Raw genomic sequence first — 17,827 nt, forward strand, 5'->3', positions numbered from 1 at the left:
GAGTGAATGAGGTGGGGCCCTTTGGCTGAGCTGTGCTCCTCTCCTTGCAGTGTGTCGTCTGGGACTACGACTCCCGGGGGAAACACGACTTCATCGGAGAGTTTTACACCACGTTTGAGGAAATGCAGAAAGCAAATGGGGAGAACAAGGTTTGTGGGGGGTCTGGGTCTCCAGGTGGGCCGGCTGCTGGTGACGGTGCACATGAGGTGACTCAGCCCTTCCATGTCAAAGCACCTCGCTTGTGTGTGCCGAGTATTCGCCCGAGCTGGTCACACGTTGGGGGCAAAGCTTTTCCCATGAAAAATGGCCGACTTTCAACAATTGTCACCAAAATGGTGGTTTCAAATTTTTCAGGTTTTTTTGGGTGGGGAGGAGGAATCTAGGAAAACTAAAACAAAAATTGGTTGTTTTTGTTTTGTGGTGTTTGTTTTTTCCTCTTTTCTCCCCCTTTCTTGACATTTAAAATGAGAAAAGGCAAAATCCTCAAACTATCAAACCAGCCCCCCAAATGTGCCGGTTTTTCTTTTGGGCTGTTTTGAGACACAGACTTCCCCCTGTTTGACCAGCTCCGGGGTTCGCTGTTTCCCGGTGCGCAGCCTGGGCACGTGGCTCGCATGTGCAGCGGCTGCAAGAGGCCCTAGGCCGGGCCCGGCAGGGTGCGTGACTGCGGGATGCGCGGGGGCGAAAGGAGCGTGTTGTTGCAGTGCTGGGCGGGTCCGGGAAGCTGATGGAAGGCTGAGCTCCCGGGCTGCTCGTCCGCAGATCACAGATCTCCGCTGCTTTCTCTGTTGTGCTTCAAGGTCCAGTGGGACTGCATGAACCCCAAGTACAAAATCAAGAAGCGAAATTACAAGAACTCAGGCGTGGTGATCTTACTGGAGCTGAAGGTGAGAAGGGAGCCAGGCCGGGCCTGCCCTGGGCGTTTCGTGGAGCTCTCATACCAGCGCTTTGCCCTGTATTGCAGCGCCCTAGGGTGACCCCAGGGGAGGCTGCCCAGTGCCCAGCGGTGACTCAGTGCCCCTCAGCTGTCCTGGCACCTTGATGCCAGAGGGGCTAGCAGGAGGCGAGAGTGCCTTTGTACTCCAGTGAAGGGGCTGGTCGGACAAGGGGCTGCAGGACATACTCCTCCTCTGGGGCTGTTTGGTGAAGGAGCAGTGACGAGGAGAGCTCTGTCCCAGCTCGGTGACACTGACAGACATGTCCCGCTGTATCCATATCCCTTCCCGTGCTGCAGCCTCCTTGGCTCCCAGCGCCCGGCTGGCGTCCCCATGCTGTCTGGCAGGCAATTGAGCTGTTAGCAGTGCAGAAAGCTCCACGCGGGTCTGTCCTTCCGGGCTGCTTGTGCCTGGATCGCTGCCTGGGAGAGGCCAGCCAGCTGGCCAGAAGAGCTCTGGTCTGTGCTGGCAGGGGCTGGCTAACATGGCCTTTGTTTGGAAGCTCCACAGGGTGTACTCCTTCCTGGATTACATCATGGGCGGATGCCAGATCCACTTCACGGTAAGTAACGCTCCCTGTCGCCCCGCTGGCAAGGCCTCTGTGGCAGGGTGTCACGGAGTCCCCGGGCCATGCTCTGGAGCTGCTCCCTACGAAGCCAGGCAGGACTCTGGGGGAGTCTCCTCTCTGTGAACAGACTGTCTGCAGGGCAAAAAGGTCACACAGCTTCCACCTTCCTGGGTCTGACCTCGGAGCCTTCAGCCTCCTCTGCCCCTCTGTGCGCTTCCCACAGCAAGTCCGCTCAGGCGGGGTCCTGGGGAAGCCAGAGGGTCCTGCCCCCCAACTTCGCAGTCAGATGTGACTCTCAGGCAGCCAGTAAAACAGAAGGTTTATTAGATGACAGGAACATGGTCTAAAACAGAGCTTGCAGGTGCAGAGAACAGGACCCCTCAGCCAGGTCCATTTTGGGGGGCCGTGAGCCAGACAACCACGTCTGCACTTCACTCCATGTCCCAGCCAGACCCAAACTGAAACTCCCTCCAGTCCCCCCTCCTCTGGGCTTTGTCCCTTTCCCAGGCCAGGAGGTCACCGGATTCCTTTGTTCTCCAACCCTTTAGCCCTCACCTTGCAGGGGGAAGGGCCCAGGCCATCAGGTGCCAAGAAACAGGGTGTCGGCCATTCTCTGTGTCCAGACCCCTGCACCCACCTGCCCTCTAGGGCTCTGCAATGATCATACACCCTTACCCCACCACCTAGATACTTAAGAACTGCATAGGGGAAACTGAGGCACCCCCACACTATTCAGAGGAAACATTAAGAACAGTCCCACTTCATCACACAGGGATGGCGGGGTGAGCAGTGAGCCCGGAGCAAACCTCGTCCTCAGTCCCCGGACGGAAGTGTTAGAACCTTGCACAGGCATTGATGCTCCTCAGGCCCTTCCCGGGGAGCGGATGGGTCAGGAGGTTGGAGGTCAGGCCTGGGGCATTCCATGGGGCACTAATTCTGGAGGCTGCTTGGTGGCCTATGAGACACGCGTTTGGTGGGCTGTTGTCTGGTTCCCGGGGGGAAGATCTCCACATCACACAGAGGGGCCAAGGGCTCCGTGGGCGTAGAGCGTGAGCTCTCCTCTGCCAGCATTGGGATCATTAGGCTTCCTGGCCTGCCCATCCCGCACCCTGTATCAGCATAGGGTCGTTCCACCCGTAAGGAACAAGAACGGCAAAGTGGATTGATGAGCCACTCCTCAGCTGTGCCCTGCTGTTAAAGGGCCCCCGGCAGGGGCATCTGGAAGTGCTCGTAGCTTCATGCCCAGAGAGAGATATGTGATACCTCGAGCTCTCGGCTCCGCAGACGCATGGCTCCATAGCACGGCTCCCATCTCTCTGTCTCGCTGTGTGCTGCCTGGGAGGGACAGTGCAGCGGTACATGATTAACAAGAAAAGCACGGGGCCAGGTGCACGCTGGCTGCAGTCCACAGCAGCCATAAACCCTGATTTTACAGCTGCTTCACTGGCTGGACTGGGGCAACACAGCCAGAAGGTACCAGTGAGCCTGCCCCACGCTGTTTGACTGCTGTCTCAGCAGTCGGTACCGCTCCTGCTTGGCTAGAGTCATCCATTAACATCTGCACTGAGATCCCGACCTTCAGGGCGTAGTCGCCACATTCAGCCACGCAGAAGGTGAGTTTGAATGGGACGTACCTAGTGCAGCCAGCAGCAGTCCGGAGCCCCTGCTTGGACCCTGTGGCAGGTTTCTTTCCCTCCCGAGATTCCGTTTGCTAGAGAAAGGAGGGACGCAGACGCAGTGTTTAACTCTCTGAGCTCACGAAAGCTTATGCTCAAATAAATTGGTTAGTCTCTAAGGTGCCACAAGTCCTCCTTTTCTTTTTGCGAATACAGACTAACACGGCTGCTACTCTGAAATGAGTCCAGGAAGGTTCTAAGTGGCTTCTCAAGGGCTACTGACACCTCAGAGCCAGTCATGGTGCAGTTGCCTTTTTCATACTCCAGTCCTATTAATTAAAACACTAACTAGTGAGCTTCTTTCCCTGCAGACTGTAGGGGCTTGGGATGTGCAATAACTGCACATGGGCACACAGCTGGGTAGTTGTGCATTTAAACCACCTGCTGCACACGCAGCTAGCTGAGTTGTGTGTACAACTGGACACATAAATTAAGCACATGGGTGTGCATGGATTTTTGCACATGCAAATGCAGATCAGTCACTAAAAACACCCTTCTTTCTTGGCTTTGCACCTGAGTCTCTGTCACACTCTGGTGCTGGGCATGAGCCAGGCTCCTGCCCTCTGCTCCTCAGTGTTTTGCATTCCCTGCTGTTAGACCTTTGCTGGTACTTGGCACAGATTCCTCATTAAAAATGAAAAAACAGCCAGCCTCCAGATTGCATTTGCAAAAGCATCTTCTCCCTAGAGTGAGTCAGACCCACAACATGCGGGAAGCAGACTGCTTGGCTCTGCTCCGCGGCATGATACAAGCTGAGAACAGTGGTTGGTCCCAGGAGCAAGGCCTGTCATGTTGTGAGACATCATGTCCCATCACTCTGTGACATGGCTCGAAGGGGAACGGCAGAGCAGAAACGCTGGCTGGCTTAGCCCAGCCTTGCTTGCCGCCTGTCCCTTCCGAGCAGGAATTAGAGAAGTTTGCAGGAACTTTTAGAAAATTCCTCCCCACTGCTCTTGACACTTGCCCTGTCACCGGTGCCGACCTCGCATGTGGTATCACAAACCCCCCTCTTTTTGCAAGCCACAGTGCACCCTGGCTAACGTCTCTGAGCGAGGAGGTGCCAGGAGGATGTCACAGAGAGAGGGGATGTTAGGAAAGGTGGGTTTAAAAAGCCTTTTACTGCTGGATGCTCCCCCCTACCTGCTTCATGAGTCCGGGGCTGGTGAGTGGGCTTGGCTGTGTGGCCCTTGGTGGGTAGAGGGGGCTTCCATCAACTCTATGGGCTCCTTGGTTCTGCACCTGCCTGGGGCTCCCTGGGAATGTTAGAGAGCTTTCCTGCCGAATTCTGGGTACTTGTGGCATGTGCCTGGGCTGGCACTGATGTGCCGGGAGCCCTTCTGCCATCCGTGCCACTGCCTCTCTGGGTGAGCCTGGGCCACTCCCGTCTCTCTCGGGTGGCCAGTTCCCCTGCCTGTACCTGGGCGATAGCTGTGAACCCGGGGCTGTAGGCGAAGCACTCTGAGATCCTGGGCAGGAGGGGCAGGACTACATCGCGGAATGTATTGCTGATGGCTGAGGCCCAAGCCCTCCAGCCAGCTGAGTCTGCTCGCAGTGGCTGATGATGCATACTAAAAAGCGTGCCAGCCAAGGCGTTGGGGGCACTTCAGCGCTCCCCAGAGCAAAGGGGCGCAGCTGGTTCCCATTCTCCTCACCCACCTCTTGCTGGAGGCTGGACCGAGGCTGACAGCGTCCGGGAGGCTGATTGCCTTCACAGGGAGCAAGACGGCGGCCAAAGATCCCTGGGGGAGCGGCCAGGTGGGCTGGAAGGGGCAGCCCCACTGGGGTGGGAGTTAATAGCAGACAGCCCCTGCGTAGGCCCTCGCCTGGCGGCCTCACGGGTCTATTCAGAGCAGCGTGTGGCATTGCCGCTCTCGGATACCCAGCCGCTGACCGCCTGCCTTCCGATCCCAGGTGGCTATTGACTTCACAGCGTCGAACGGAGACCCCCGGAACAGCTGCTCTCTGCACTACATCAACCCCTACCAGCCCAACGAGTACCTGAAGGCGCTGGTGGCAGTGGGAGAGATTTGCCAGGACTACGACAGGTGAGACAGCCCTGGGCTCTGTTTGTGCCTGGCCCGTCTGGCTGACCCAAACCCTGCCCATCCCCGCTGGGGAATGCTGGAGCTCAGAGCTGGCTGCCTAGGCTCCAGCCCATTGGGCCCTGGTCTGGCCCAATGCATCTGGGCCAGCTCCTCCTCTCTGGGTTTTTTCAGGCTCTGCCACATAGAAACGACAAGGTCCCAGACACCCCCAAGCTGCCTACCCCCCTGCTGCCCCTAGTGAGAAGTGGGCCAGCTTGGCCCACTCCCCCAGCTGCCAAGCCCTTCCAGTGCGGGGAGCGCGCCAGGAGGGACCCCTCCCAGTGCGGGGGAGGGCAGGCGATACACTGAGTGTTCCCTGGGCACCCCCATGCCAGGTGGGCCGGGGCAGGAGTCCCTGCAGTTTGCCATGGTCCTGGTCTGTTCCGGGGGCTCCTGGGGCAGAGGGGTCTGTCGCAGACACTGCGTGGGGAGGGGCTGGCATTGCCGGCTGGAGGCTCTGCATCAGGGTTCATTGTGCCCTGCCTGGGCCCCTCGCTCCCTGGAGGTCCCTTTCTGGGGTGGGGGTGGGGGTGGGGGTGGTTGGGTGCTGGGGCACCGGAGCGGGCAGGAGCGTCTGACATCTGCTTCCTTCCAGCGACAAGAAATTCTCTGCCTTAGGGTTTGGCGCAAGGATCCCACCCAAGTATGAGGTAAGACCCCTGCAGGGTACGAAACGGGACTCGGGGAGGGGAGTTGAGGAGCAGCATGGTGGGGATGGGATGGCTCAAGGGCTGAGGAGCCGGGGGCTGGGAGGATCTGGGGCTGAGGAGTGTAGGGCAGAGGAGGCTACAGGGACTGAGATGCAGAAGAGGCTATGGGGGGCTGAGCAGCGGGGGTGGGGGAGGTGATGGGACTGAGGAGCAGGGGCAGGGGAGACTTCTGTCCGGGGCTGTGAGGTTGGCAGGCCCGGGCTGGGCCGCTCCCACTTGCCTCAGCTGCTCCCAGCTTGCCTGCCTTGATTCCCCCCGCTCAGGGCGGGGAGGGTTTGGCTGATGGATTCACTTGGGCAGGCCCCACTCTCGCTGGCGCTGCCGTGATGCGGAGCGGGCTCCGTCCCGGGGAGCAGCGCGTGGCCCTGCCATGAGACGCGTCACGTCGACGGCACTTGCCGTTTCTACAGAGCAGAGCAGACAGAGACCCCAGGGAGAAATGACAGGACTAAATGTGTCTCCAGAGCACGTGCCGGGGAGGGCTGAGGCCGAGCGGTGCAAGGGCTTCACACGAGGAGGCAGGGGCAGCCCGTGCGTTGTTTGCCCTTTAGCCGGAGTCCAGCCAGGGGAGGCAAGGGGATAGAGAGGCAGAGCTAGAGACGTGTCCTCACTGCACACAAAGGGGCTGGGGACATGGGGGGCTGGGAGCCCCCCTACATTCATTCTCTGCTCTCTGGTAGGTTTCCCATGATTTCGCCATCAACTTCAATCCGGATGATGATGAGTGTGAAGGTAAGAGGCTGGCAGCGGAGTGAGAGCCCGCCCGCTGTGCACCGTGCCAAGGCCCCGGGGGGGCAGCCAGGCCTCGCCCCGTCTAGCCCTTGCTGCTGGGAGTGTGTGTGGAGGGCACTGCGGGCAGGGGTGCTGCTGCCCTCGACGGCCCTGCTCCCACCCCCTCTCTCCCTGCTGAGCACGGACGCTTCCCCTCCTGCCCGGCAAGTCGTGGCCTCTGCACTGGAAACGGACCGTGTTCCCAGCCGGGGCCTCCTCCCGAGGCTGCCCAGGCCCTGCTTGCTGACAGCTGTCAGCACCCCCACGAGGAATGGCTGAATCCTGGCAGCCTGTCTGCCGGGCGTGTGGGTGGAGCCGGGCAGTGGGGCCTGGACCTGCCTCATTAGTGTCCTCACTGGGGATGGGCAGGGCGAGCTTAGCAGCCCTGGGCCGGGTGCATCTCAGCGCCGTGGAATTGCTGGGCCGGGCGGCTCCTCACCTGACCTGATGTCCCCACTAGGAATTCAGGGCGTGGTGGAATCCTACCAGAACTGCCTGCCGAAAATCCAGCTCTACGGCCCCACCAACGTGTCCCCCATCATCTCCAAGGTGGCCAGGGTGGCGGCAGCGGAGGAGAGAACGAAGGAGGCCTCTGTGAGTACCTGCCCCGTTCCTACCTGCCGAGGGGCCTGGGATCTCCGGCCCTTGCTTTTCTGGTTGAGGGGTCCAGGCTGAGCTGAATCTGCCTGGATGTAGACCGTCCAGCTGTGCTGTGCAAGCCTCTGCCACAGTCCTGGGCTTGGCATGGAGTGCCAGCTGTGGCCGTAGCGTGGTGGGGTTTGCAACATGAGTGTCCTGGCTGAGACCCTCCTAACTCCTTTCACGTGTGATCTCTCCAGGGTTTGAGTCCTGTGTCTCCAGAGGGGAGAGGCTGCTACCGTGGCCTGGGGCAAGCCCCTTAGGGTAACATTGTCAAAGCGACTAGGGCCCAGTGACTCAGAGAGGTTCTGATGCGCGCACCCCTGAGCCAGGCTGGCAAATGGGATGTTGGCTCCTAAGACAGCGGGGCACTTCTGCAAATGTCCTTCATCTGCCCCCTGGGGTTGTATCGCTCCCGGCTCCCGGGGCGCTGGAGGCTGAGTTCACGCTGCGCGCCTTGGCTGGAAGGGCAAAGCGGTCCTCTTCCGCTGTGGAGGATGCTGAATCTGCCCCTCGGAGAGCCTGCTGCAGCGCAAGGGCCAGGCGGGAGCAGGAGTCAGTGGCAGGGGAAGAGGGGGTGCACCGAGCAGAGATGGGGTGAAACTACGTGAACCGTCAGCTGAGAGCCAGGGAAAGCTTCCTCAGGGTGAGACATTCCAGGCTGTAGGGAAGGCCCATCACTCAGGACTCAGGCCTAGTAGGGAGAGGCCAGTCCTGCCCAGCATGGCTTGGCACTGTTACCGTCAGCCCCGTGGCTGCTGGCTGGGCATCAGGGCTAGCCTCTGGCCATCAAAGGAATGTCAGCTCCTGCCTCAGCCGCACGTGCCGGGAATGTTTAACGTGGGAACAAGCGCCCAGTCCTCACACGCAGGGCGTCTGCCTGAACGGACGTTCGCGGCCCATTCCACAGCACGGCCGGCACACTCGGCCCTGGTGGACCTGGAGCACGTGACAGAAGCCAAGTGCTTATTAGAAGATCCCGAGTTCCAGTGGCTCCTCAGGACAGGCCTCCTCTCCCCTCTGCTCTGTGTCCCCCTCTCCTCCAGCAGCATTTGATCAGCTGTGAATCAATAGCCAAACCCCCAGGGGCCCCTGTTGTTTCTGGCCGATGGGTGTGGAGTTACTGGGCCAGGCTGGCTGAGTAAGGAAAGGCCAGAAGTTGCACAGAGCTCTTTGGGGGACAGAGCTCTGCGGCTGGGGGAGCTGGGGGGAGTGACAGGGATACATGGAGCCAATTCCTGGCTCCAGAGATGCAGTGCTCGGGGCCAGTTATCTCAGTCTCCACGCAACACCCTAGTCACCTGGCACTTGGGCAGAGGTGGCATCTCAGGGCATCTGCCATGGACTGTGCGTGCGCGCACTGGGCAGGGCGGGCAGGGGCCTTTCATTAAAATCCTGTCCATTATTTACACCCGGGGACGTGGAGCTGAGCCTGTCAATTAACGACGGCAGCTAATGCATCATCCTCAGCCTGTGCGCTGACCCCGCTCTGCGGCTGGGGGGAGTCGGGGCCCAGCAGCCGTAAGAGGAGCAAGGAGTCGGTCGCTGCCTGGGCTGGGACGGGGTTATCCCGAGTGGGATGGCGGGGGGGCTAGCCCAGCTCTGCCCAGTCCCCCGCAGCCACCCTCCCGCCTTTGCCCCACAGCAGTACTACATCCTGCTGATTCTGACGGATGGGGTGGTGACCGACATGGCCGACACGCGGGAGGCCATCGTGCGGGCCTCCTACCTCCCCATGTCCATCATCATCGTAGGAGTGGGCAACGCGGACTTCACCGACATGCAGATCCTGGACGGCGACGACGGGGTCCTGCGCTCCCCGAAGGGGGAGCCCGTCCTCCGGGACATCGTGCAGTTCGTCCCCTTCAGAGATTTCAAGAACGTGAGTCGGCCCCCGAGCCCCTGCCGTAATGACTGTAATGACTCATGGCTGTGTGACGAAGCGGGACGGTTCTTAATGTTTCCTCTGAATACTGTGGGGGTGCCTCAGTTTCCCCTAGGCAGTTCTTAAGTATCTAGGGGGTGGGGTAAGGGTGTATGATCATTGCAGAGCCCTAGAGGGCAGGGGTGTGCAGGGGTCTGCACACAGAGAATGGCCAACGCCCTGTTTCCTGGCAACTGATGGCCTGGGCCCTTCCCCCCTGCAAGGTGAGAGTTAAAGGGTTGGAGAACAAAGGAATCTGGTGACCTCCTGGCCCGGGAAAGGGACAAAGCCCAGAGGAGCGGGGGCTGGAGAGAGTTTCAGTTTGGGGCTGGCTGGAGACATGGAGTGAAGGGCAGACGTGGTGCCCCCCTAAAATGGAGCCAGCTGAGGGGTCCGATTCTCTGCACCTACAAGCTCTGTGTTAGACCATGTTCCTGTCGTCTAATAAACCTCTGTTTTACTGGCTGGCTGAGAGTCCCGCCTGACTGCGAAGTTGGGGGGCAGGACCCTCTGGCTTCCCCAGGAGCCCCGCCTGAGCGGACTTGCTGTGGGAAGCGCACGGAGGGGCAGAGGATGCTGAATGCTCCGAGGTCAGACCCAGGAAAGTGGAAGCTGTGTGAGCTTTTTGCCTTGCAGACAGTCTGCTCCCAGAGAGGAGACTTCCCCAGAGTCCTGCCTGGCTTCATGGGGAGCAATTCCAGAGCATCACCCAGGGACTCCGTGACAGGCTGCGACCACGGCATGTGTCTGTGGTGTGCCCACCACTGTGGCATCAGGGAGGATGGTTTAGTGGGTAGGCACAGAGCTGGGACTCGGGTGACTTGGGGTCACATCCTGGCTCTGCCACAGACTCCATCTCTGGCTCTGGGCAAGTCCCTTTGTGGCTCTGTGCCTCAGTTTCCCCCATCCCAGGGGCTGGTGGCACTGCCATACCTCCCAGGGTGCCGTGAGGGTAAGTCAAGGGCAGAGCTTAGACACGGCAGTCATGCGGGCTGTGGGATACCTGGAGAGATGCACTTCCGAGGGCTAGGAAGGGGGCTGGCAGTATCCTCCTCAAAACCAGAGAGGCTCAGGTCTCTCCCACCTTCCCTGACACCATGGGGCTCCCAGGGGAGGGTGGCCTGGTGCCATCCTGCTCTACTGACCCTCTCAAGGGCTACAGGGGCAGGATTCAGGGTGTGTTCTATTGGTGAAGGCTGCTCACGACGGGGTAAGAAAAGGCCTCTTCTCCTCACACCCCCTTTGGTCTCCATGGGCCCTTCACAGTCTGGCCGCCCTCCCTCCCAGTTCAGTAAAACCATGCCCTTGCTCCGTGCCCCGAAGGAAACTCTCCTGCTCCTGTGGATCACAGGGGGTAGGAGGGGGCGTCCCTGGCCTTTACCCCACCGGTACCTTCCTGTGGCTCTGTAAGCCAAGAGTCTCCAGACACCCGCTTTGCTCTCTGGTCTCCATGCTGAAACAAAGGGTGAGACAAGGTGGGTGAGGGGACAGCTTTCACTGGACCAGCTTCTGTTGGTGAGAGAGACCTTCCGATTTCCACGGAGCTCCTTGTCAGCTCAGGGAAAGGGACTCAGAGCGCCCACTTGTCCTCCCGTTCAGCGACGCGGCTGCACAGTGCAGCGCTTTGGTGAAGACGCTCTTACGCCGATGGCAGAGCCTCTCCGGCTGGCGTACTTAATCCTCCGCCCCCCAGAGGCAGTGGCTGTGTTGGCAGCAGAAGCTCCCCCATCCACAGAGCGCTGTCCGCATTGGGGGGGTTTTCACACCCCCGAGCGACCCGGTGCTACCGATATAGGTCGGTAGTGTAGACGTGGTCTGTCGCGGCTAGATACAAGATCAAACCGCCGATAGTTTAGAATAAGCAGTTAGCACATATTTTAAGGGCCCATTCAAGGGGAAGGGGCTGAGGGGAGCCACAGGACAGAAAGCGGGGTTAGTGGCTGCCGTGTGTTGTAATAAGCCCGTGTCTTTATGAAGCCCAGGGTTTTTGGTGTCCAGCAGAGTTCTGCACGTAGGCGCCCAGGCTCGTCTGTTGAAAGTGCTGTGCGGGTTTAGAATCCTACAACCCTAGAGGATCAGGGTTGGAAGGGACCTCAGGAGGTCATCGAGTCCCACCCCCTGCTCAGAGCAGGACCAGTTTCTGTTGGGGCTGACGACGGAGAGGTCACATACAGCGTGATCACTTTGTGCGACGGGTTCACCCACAGGCGATGGGGTGTTTTTGTCTTTTATCGTTGTCCTGTGTGCTTTCATTCGAGAGTGTAGCAATTGTCTGGTTTCACCCACACAGGGTGTGTCTACACCACACTGAGACACCTGCAGCCGACCCGTGGCAGCTGACTCAGGCTCCCGCTAAGGGGCTCTTTAATTGCAGTGTAGACGTTCTGCTCTGGGACCCTCCCACCTGCCGGGGTCCTAGAGCTCGGGCTCCAGTCTGAGCCCAAATGTCTACCCTGTATTTAAACAGTCCAAAGGGGGTGGGTTGTGTGTCTGGGTGGTGTTCTGTGTCTGGGACGCGGGTGCTGTGTGTAGCACGGGGGTGTGCATGTCTGGGTGCGGCTCCGTGTCAGGGACAAGGGTGCTGTGTGTAGCACCGTGGGGTGTCAGAGTTAGGTTCTGTGTCTGGGACGCGGGTGCTGTGTGTAGCACAGGGGTGTGCGTGTCTGGGTGCGGCTCCGTGTCAGGGACAAGGGTGCTGCGTGTAGCACCGTGGGGTGTCAGAGTTAGGTTCTGTGTCTGGGACGTGGGTGCTGTGAGTAGCACAGGGGTGTGCGTGTCTGGGTGCGGCTCCGTGTCAGGGACAAGGGTGCTGTGTGTAGCACCGTGGGGTGTCAGAGTTAGGTTCTGTGTCTGGGACGTGGGTGCTGTGAGTAGCACAGGGGTGTGCGTGTCTGGGTGCGGCTCCGTGTCAGGGACAAGGGTGCTGCATGTAGCACCGTGGGGTGTCAGAGTTAGGTTCTGTGTCTGGGACGTGGGTGCTGTGAGTAGCACCGGGCGGGGGAGGGTGTCTCAGTGGGGTTCTGTGTTGGGGACATGGGTGCTATGTGTAACACAGGGGTGTGTGTGTGGGTCAGTTCTGTGTCTGGGACGCGGGTTTTCCTGCACATGGAAGGTGGCAGTGAGCAAGATGCCCCATCAGGGAGCCCTGGCCTACATCTCTTTGCCTGTGTCAATGCTCTTCCCCAGGAGCTGCCGGGCCAGGGTCTCCAGCCATGCTAGACAAACATCTAAGCAGCTGGGCTCCCCAAAGGGCAGACACGCAGAGTATGGATTTCTCTGGCTCCATGCTGGAATCTCTCTTGATCAAGCTGAGCTGACGCTGGGTGTGCGGGCGAAGCTGCAGATGGAGGGAATGGCTTCTCTGGGGTTTTCACGGTCAGCACAGCTGCATCTCCTGCGATGGAATTTGGGCAGGGGGAGGGGGAAATCTATATTTTGTGTTTCTGGCCCCTCTTGAGATCTGAGCTGCTTGGGCACTTCAAGGGCTAATTGATCCTAACTGTCAGTAACTGAAGCTCCTGGAGACTTACTGTCTTTTCCTTTCGCCACAGCGAAACCTAGAGCCACTGGGCAAGGTTAACCCTTCAGATGCTGTCGTGGGAAGCACTGGGAAATGACAGAGCCCATTGATGTAGTCCCAAGTCCCATACAAATGCGTGAGCCAGCTGGCCTTCCTTCTGTGCCCCCTTCTCTTGGGTGCAGGTGCATGGGCTAATGGCAGTTATGCCCCAAAGGACAACGGGGCAGTGCGGGGAGGGGAGGCTGTTCGCCGCTACCCTCCAGCTCTGTGCTGAGGAGCGACTGGCTGGAGAGCGGCTGGGAGAGGCCCGGAACCAACGGCTGCCCTTTGTCTTGCAGGCCTCGCCCACGGCCCTGGCGAAGTGCGTGCTGGCCGAGGTGCCGAAGCAGGTGGTGGAATATTACAGCTACAAAGCCCTACCGCCCCCGTGTCCCAACGCCGATTCGCCCGACTCCACCCTCAACTCGCCCCAGTGAGGGCCCGCCCCGCTCCGGTGCCACCTGCCAGCCTTCATCCCTCAGCCCGTTCCACGATGGACAAAGAAATAAAAGGAAAAGGAGAGCAAGAGTGTGTCACTGTCTGAATCGTACAGGCTCCCCCCAGCAGCGAGCGCTGGGCCCCAGGCAGCCTCCCCCACCGCCCACACGTCACCCTGCACCCCCTGCCTCCCCCGGCTGGGTAAAGCCTTGTATTGCCTTCCTCACGCCGTCTGAAGGACCCAGCCAGCGGGCTGAGCCTGGGAGTGCTGGCCTGGGGGCCAGCCGTGCAAAGGCCGGGGGAAGTGAGGGGGGAGGGGCATGCTTTGCTGGTTTCTCACTCGGGACGGGTCCCTGCTCAGTTTGAGAATGAGCTTCCGGCTTCTGGGCGTGATGTAGTGACCTGGCAAAGGGCCTGGCATGGCCTTGGATGCAGAGAGGTGGGTGTTTACAGTGTGATGGAATCAGGCAGGCAAGGGGAGAGAGAGTTGCAGTGGCTGGTTAGCCAGCAGAGAGTGAGTGAGGGGCTGGCTGGACCGGGGGATGGTGATGCAGAGCAGAGCCCGCTGCCTCTAGGGCACTGGTTTGGAGGTCCCAGGAGTACTAGGAACGGGATAGGGAGCTGTTCAGCCTGGCTCACGGGTTCTAGTGGCTGACAGCTCTTGGGTGAGTGACCCATTTGTGCAATGAGTTTGCTGGGTCTCAGGCCAGATGTTAGTGGTCAGGCATCCCCAGCACCTAGTGCTTAAAGTGCTGGCTCAGTTCTTGAAATAAAATTTCTAAGTGAGCTGGGAGACTCCCCCTGATTGGCTGTTTCTCCCCTTTGCCTGCCTCCGGGGGAAGAACAGCCAGTCAGATCTGCTGCAGGGAATATACACCTATGCACACAATGTAGAATCCCCTCTGTCTGCAAGAGCTTCTTGTCTGCTCCCACGCTGCATGATCTCCCATCTTCGGCCCAGATCCCCAGTCCTGGACCAGCAGTCTCCCTGACTGTGGATCATGTCAGCATCCCCCGGGGTAACCCCTGCTGCCTGGCAAAGAAGCATGGGAAGGAACCTGACCATCCTTTGCAATGGGTCTGACGTGGCCTCTTAACTGGATGGCATGTACCCAGCACAGCAGACGTGCCGGGGGCCTCAGTGCATTGGGCTGAGGCCAGGTGAGAACTCCCAAGATGGCATGAGATGCCCCCATAACATGGCGCGTGGGAGCTGAAGGCAGTTCTGGTGCTGTCTCTGGCTGCCTCTCTCACCTGAGACTGTACAGAGTGGGGCCCATGTCCTGCCCCCCCCGCACTGTGCTGAGCCTCAGGAGCAGCTGGTTGCTGGGCATTTCCCAGCCACCCTTTGCATATCATATCAGAGTATTTTAATGAACAACAAAAATAACCAGGAAAATATATTAACCCCCATCTTGATTGGCAGGGTCTGATCAGCTGGGAGCCACTCCCACCTCCAACAGCAGAGCGATCTCATGGCATGGGGGGAGCCAACAAACAGGGAGCTCGGTCAGACCCAAGTGACAGACGCTTTGCTGGCATTGCCTCCAGCCTGTGCAGCGAAGCGGTGACGTAGGCATGGCTAGGCCAAAGCTGCCAGTGAAAGGGATCCCCAACCGCTTAGTGTTGCCACTCTCCTCCATTTCACTTCCCCGTCAAGTGCATGATGCTAGCTGGGCTCATTCACGTTGCCAGTGTTTCCAGCTGTGCACATTTCTCTGTGTACCGTGTGCTTGTCAGTCACTTAGCGTCTGCATGACGAATCTCGTGTTCTTGCTGTATGGGAGGAATGAGCCAATAAAGGCAATGTTACATTTCCCCCCGTGTTGGTACATTTTATTGAAAGCTGCCTGAGCAGAGCAGAGGTCCCCCCTACTTGGGAGTCCTCTGTGCCCCCCTCGGGGCACCAAGTTACGCAATGCTTTCCCACAGCATGAGTATTTCTGCCTGACCCCCGTGGCGATCAGCTCCTCCCCTAGGATGATTGACGGCCCTTTCCATGTGATGTCTCTGCAGATGCTCCGCTTGGTGACGGTACTCTTTTACAAAACCCCTGGGAAATTCCCACCCACAAACCGCTGTTACCTTACAGGCCACGTTGCCAGGTGCCATGCTCCACAATGCAAATGGCACGCTGACGTACCAACAGTTCAGTGGAGCGGTAGCCCCCCCAGCTACAAGTTGGCTCATTCATTACGATTATGGTATCTGTTAAATGGATTAAAAACTGGAGAGCTGATAGATCTCAAAATGCACTATTAATAAGGAATTAGCTGGTGTGTTTCTAGTGGGCAGCCCCTGAGACTGGTACTCAGTCTAATGCTATTCTATCATTTTATCAGTGACTTGGGAGAAAATATAAAATTGTTGATAAAGTTTGCAGACTCTACAAAGATTGGTGGGGAGGTACATAATGATGAGGGCACATGGCAATCTGGGGGGCTTGGTAAGATGGGTATAATAAAACGCCATGGATTTAATACAGCTAAATGTTGGGGTATATATCTAGGAAGAAAGCATGCAGGTCACGTTTATAGGATTCAGAACTGTACTGGGGGGAAGCAGTGACTGTAAAAGATTTAGCAATCATGGAGGAAAACAACTGAACTCCCAGTGTGATGTGGTGGCTAAAAGGGTGATGGCGGTCTCTGGCGATACACTTTATCTCTGGACATGGAATATAGGTTATAGTAAATAGTAATACTGTCTACGGAATGGGTGAGCTCTTTATTGAAACACGGTGTCCACACTTTTAAAAGGATGTGGACAAATGAGTGCTCAGCGAAGGGCTCCACGAAGGAGACGCACCTTCCCATGAGAAACTAAAGGAGAGACTTCCGTCCGTTTAGCTATCAAGGAAAAGGTGAAGTGTGACTTGGTCACAGTCCATAAGCACTTGCAGAAGAAGAAGATATCTGGTAGCAGAGGCTCTTTCCTCGAGCGGATCAAGGCAGAACAAGATTCAATGGCTGGGAGGCGAAGTCAGCAAAGTTCAGCCTAGAAATAAGATGCACATTTTGAAAGTAAAGGGAATTCACCCTTGGAGCTGCCAGTGGAGTCTCCATCCCTTGGACTCTTTAAATCAAGGCTGGACATTTTTCGAAACATGTTAGGATGCAGGAGTAAGCGGGTGGGATTGGCTGGTCTGGCTTATAGAGGAGTCAGATGAGATGCTCTTAACTGTCCCCTCTGGCCTTAAGATCTATGAACATGCCCCACAGTTCTCTGCGGCGCTGAAATGGAGACTCCTGCCCCACAGGCTGCCTGTGGCTGTTGCTTTGAGGCTTCCCATCAGTGGGCATCAGGTACCCAATCACCATTCAGGATCTGGGCCTATGGCCCTGCCAGGATTCCTTTGGATTTTACCATGACAACTTCAAATCCTGTATCCAACTGGGACGCAGATTCAATCCGATTGAATTTGTTATTGCACCGAGAGCCCCATGTTCTGCATGATAGAAATGCCCCTGTGTCTAATTGTTTCCTGAGACTTGCTAAAGTCAATAATATCCTGCAGCAATAAGTTCCGCTGGTTAATTATACATTGCAGAAAAGCAGGCTCCTCCGGGCTCCTGCTCGTGGATTTTGCTGCATGGAGCCCAGCGACCCCAGTTAGGAATGAGGCTGGCGTTCGTGCAAAGCAGGGTGAGGACGGCATGTCAATTTAACACATTAAAGCAGCAAGACCTTTGAATTTAAAGTCGCTTCCAAGCTGCCCCAGCTGTGATTGCTCTGAGTACCTCTGGCTTTTCATTTCTCTCTGCCCTGCTTTGCAGCCTGACAAAGGGACCAGGTGGGGTTTGCTCCCGGGGAATCACGGGGCCAGTGACCCTGCAAATTCAGGTCAGTGGGGCACAAGCCTTTAAAGTGACAGCCAGGGTCAGAAAAGGGCCCCTCGTTCCTGCCTTCCTCTGCCCCTCCTCCCCCATCACTTCTGCCTCCGTTACTGACAACCCAGGAGTCTGGTGCTGCCCATCTGAAGTGACCTGCCATAGAACCAGCTGCATTTGCCTCTCCTTCCTGCCTCAGCAACAGCATTTCTGGGTGGTCCCTCTGCCAGCCTCTTTCTTCCTGGCACAGACAGCGCCTGGCATGCTGAGGGATTGCATGAGGTGTCAGATCATGACTGGGACACAAGTGACTGCCATGCTGAGGGCCTCAGGAGTCATTATCCCAGAGTATGGCATGGGGGCCTGCCCAGCTATTGCAGAGCTGCTCTAAAGACCAGATAATGGCTTTGTCAAACCCTGTCCCCCACCACAGCACCAGCTGGAGCTCTGTGTGTGTCTCCCCCTCAGCAGTGAGGTTCCCATCAGCTGGGGAGCGCCTTGGGCAGGGACCGGGTCTCCTCATGCAGTACCCAGCACAGGGCCTTTGGGTGCCACTGCGAGACAGTCAGCAGCAGGAGTGACTTCCAGAGCAGAGCTGCTCCGGGGATCGCTGGCCTTGAATGGGTCACACCCCCAAGCTAGCACGACCTTTGGGGACCCCAGTCCCCAGGACAGTGCTATAATTGGGGATCC

The 17,827-nt window shown here is 58.1% G+C and overlaps 1 protein-coding gene across 3 annotated transcripts in view; it reads left to right on the forward strand.

Annotated features, from left to right (window-relative positions):
* The window catches only part of CPNE7 (copine 7), a 37,109-nt gene extending 21,987 nt beyond the window's left edge, over positions 1–15,122 (forward strand). For 2 of the 3 annotated variants that reach the window (XM_043526397.1, XM_037878122.2), the window contains 9 exons: positions 51–149; positions 801–887; positions 1,438–1,497; positions 5,091–5,224; positions 5,859–5,913; positions 6,654–6,705; positions 7,205–7,338; positions 9,029–9,265; positions 13,166–15,122. In XM_043526397.1, coding sequence (XP_043382332.1) covers positions 51–149; positions 801–887; positions 1,438–1,497; positions 5,091–5,224; positions 5,859–5,913; positions 6,654–6,705; positions 7,205–7,338; positions 9,029–9,265; positions 13,166–13,303 — 996 coding nt within the window. In that variant the 3' untranslated portion in view covers positions 13,304–15,122. The remainder of the gene's footprint in view (positions 1–50; positions 150–800; positions 888–1,437; positions 1,498–5,090; positions 5,225–5,858; positions 5,914–6,653; positions 6,706–7,204; positions 7,339–9,028; positions 9,266–13,165) is intronic. The other variant, XM_037878123.2, reaches the window with a different exon arrangement.
* The last annotated feature ends 2,705 nt before the right edge of the window (positions 15,123–17,827 follow it).

The sequence above is a fragment of the Chelonia mydas genome, chromosome 12, assembly GCF_015237465.2.
Source record: "Chelonia mydas isolate rCheMyd1 chromosome 12, rCheMyd1.pri.v2, whole genome shotgun sequence".
NCBI lineage: Eukaryota > Metazoa > Chordata > Testudines > Cheloniidae > Chelonia > Chelonia mydas.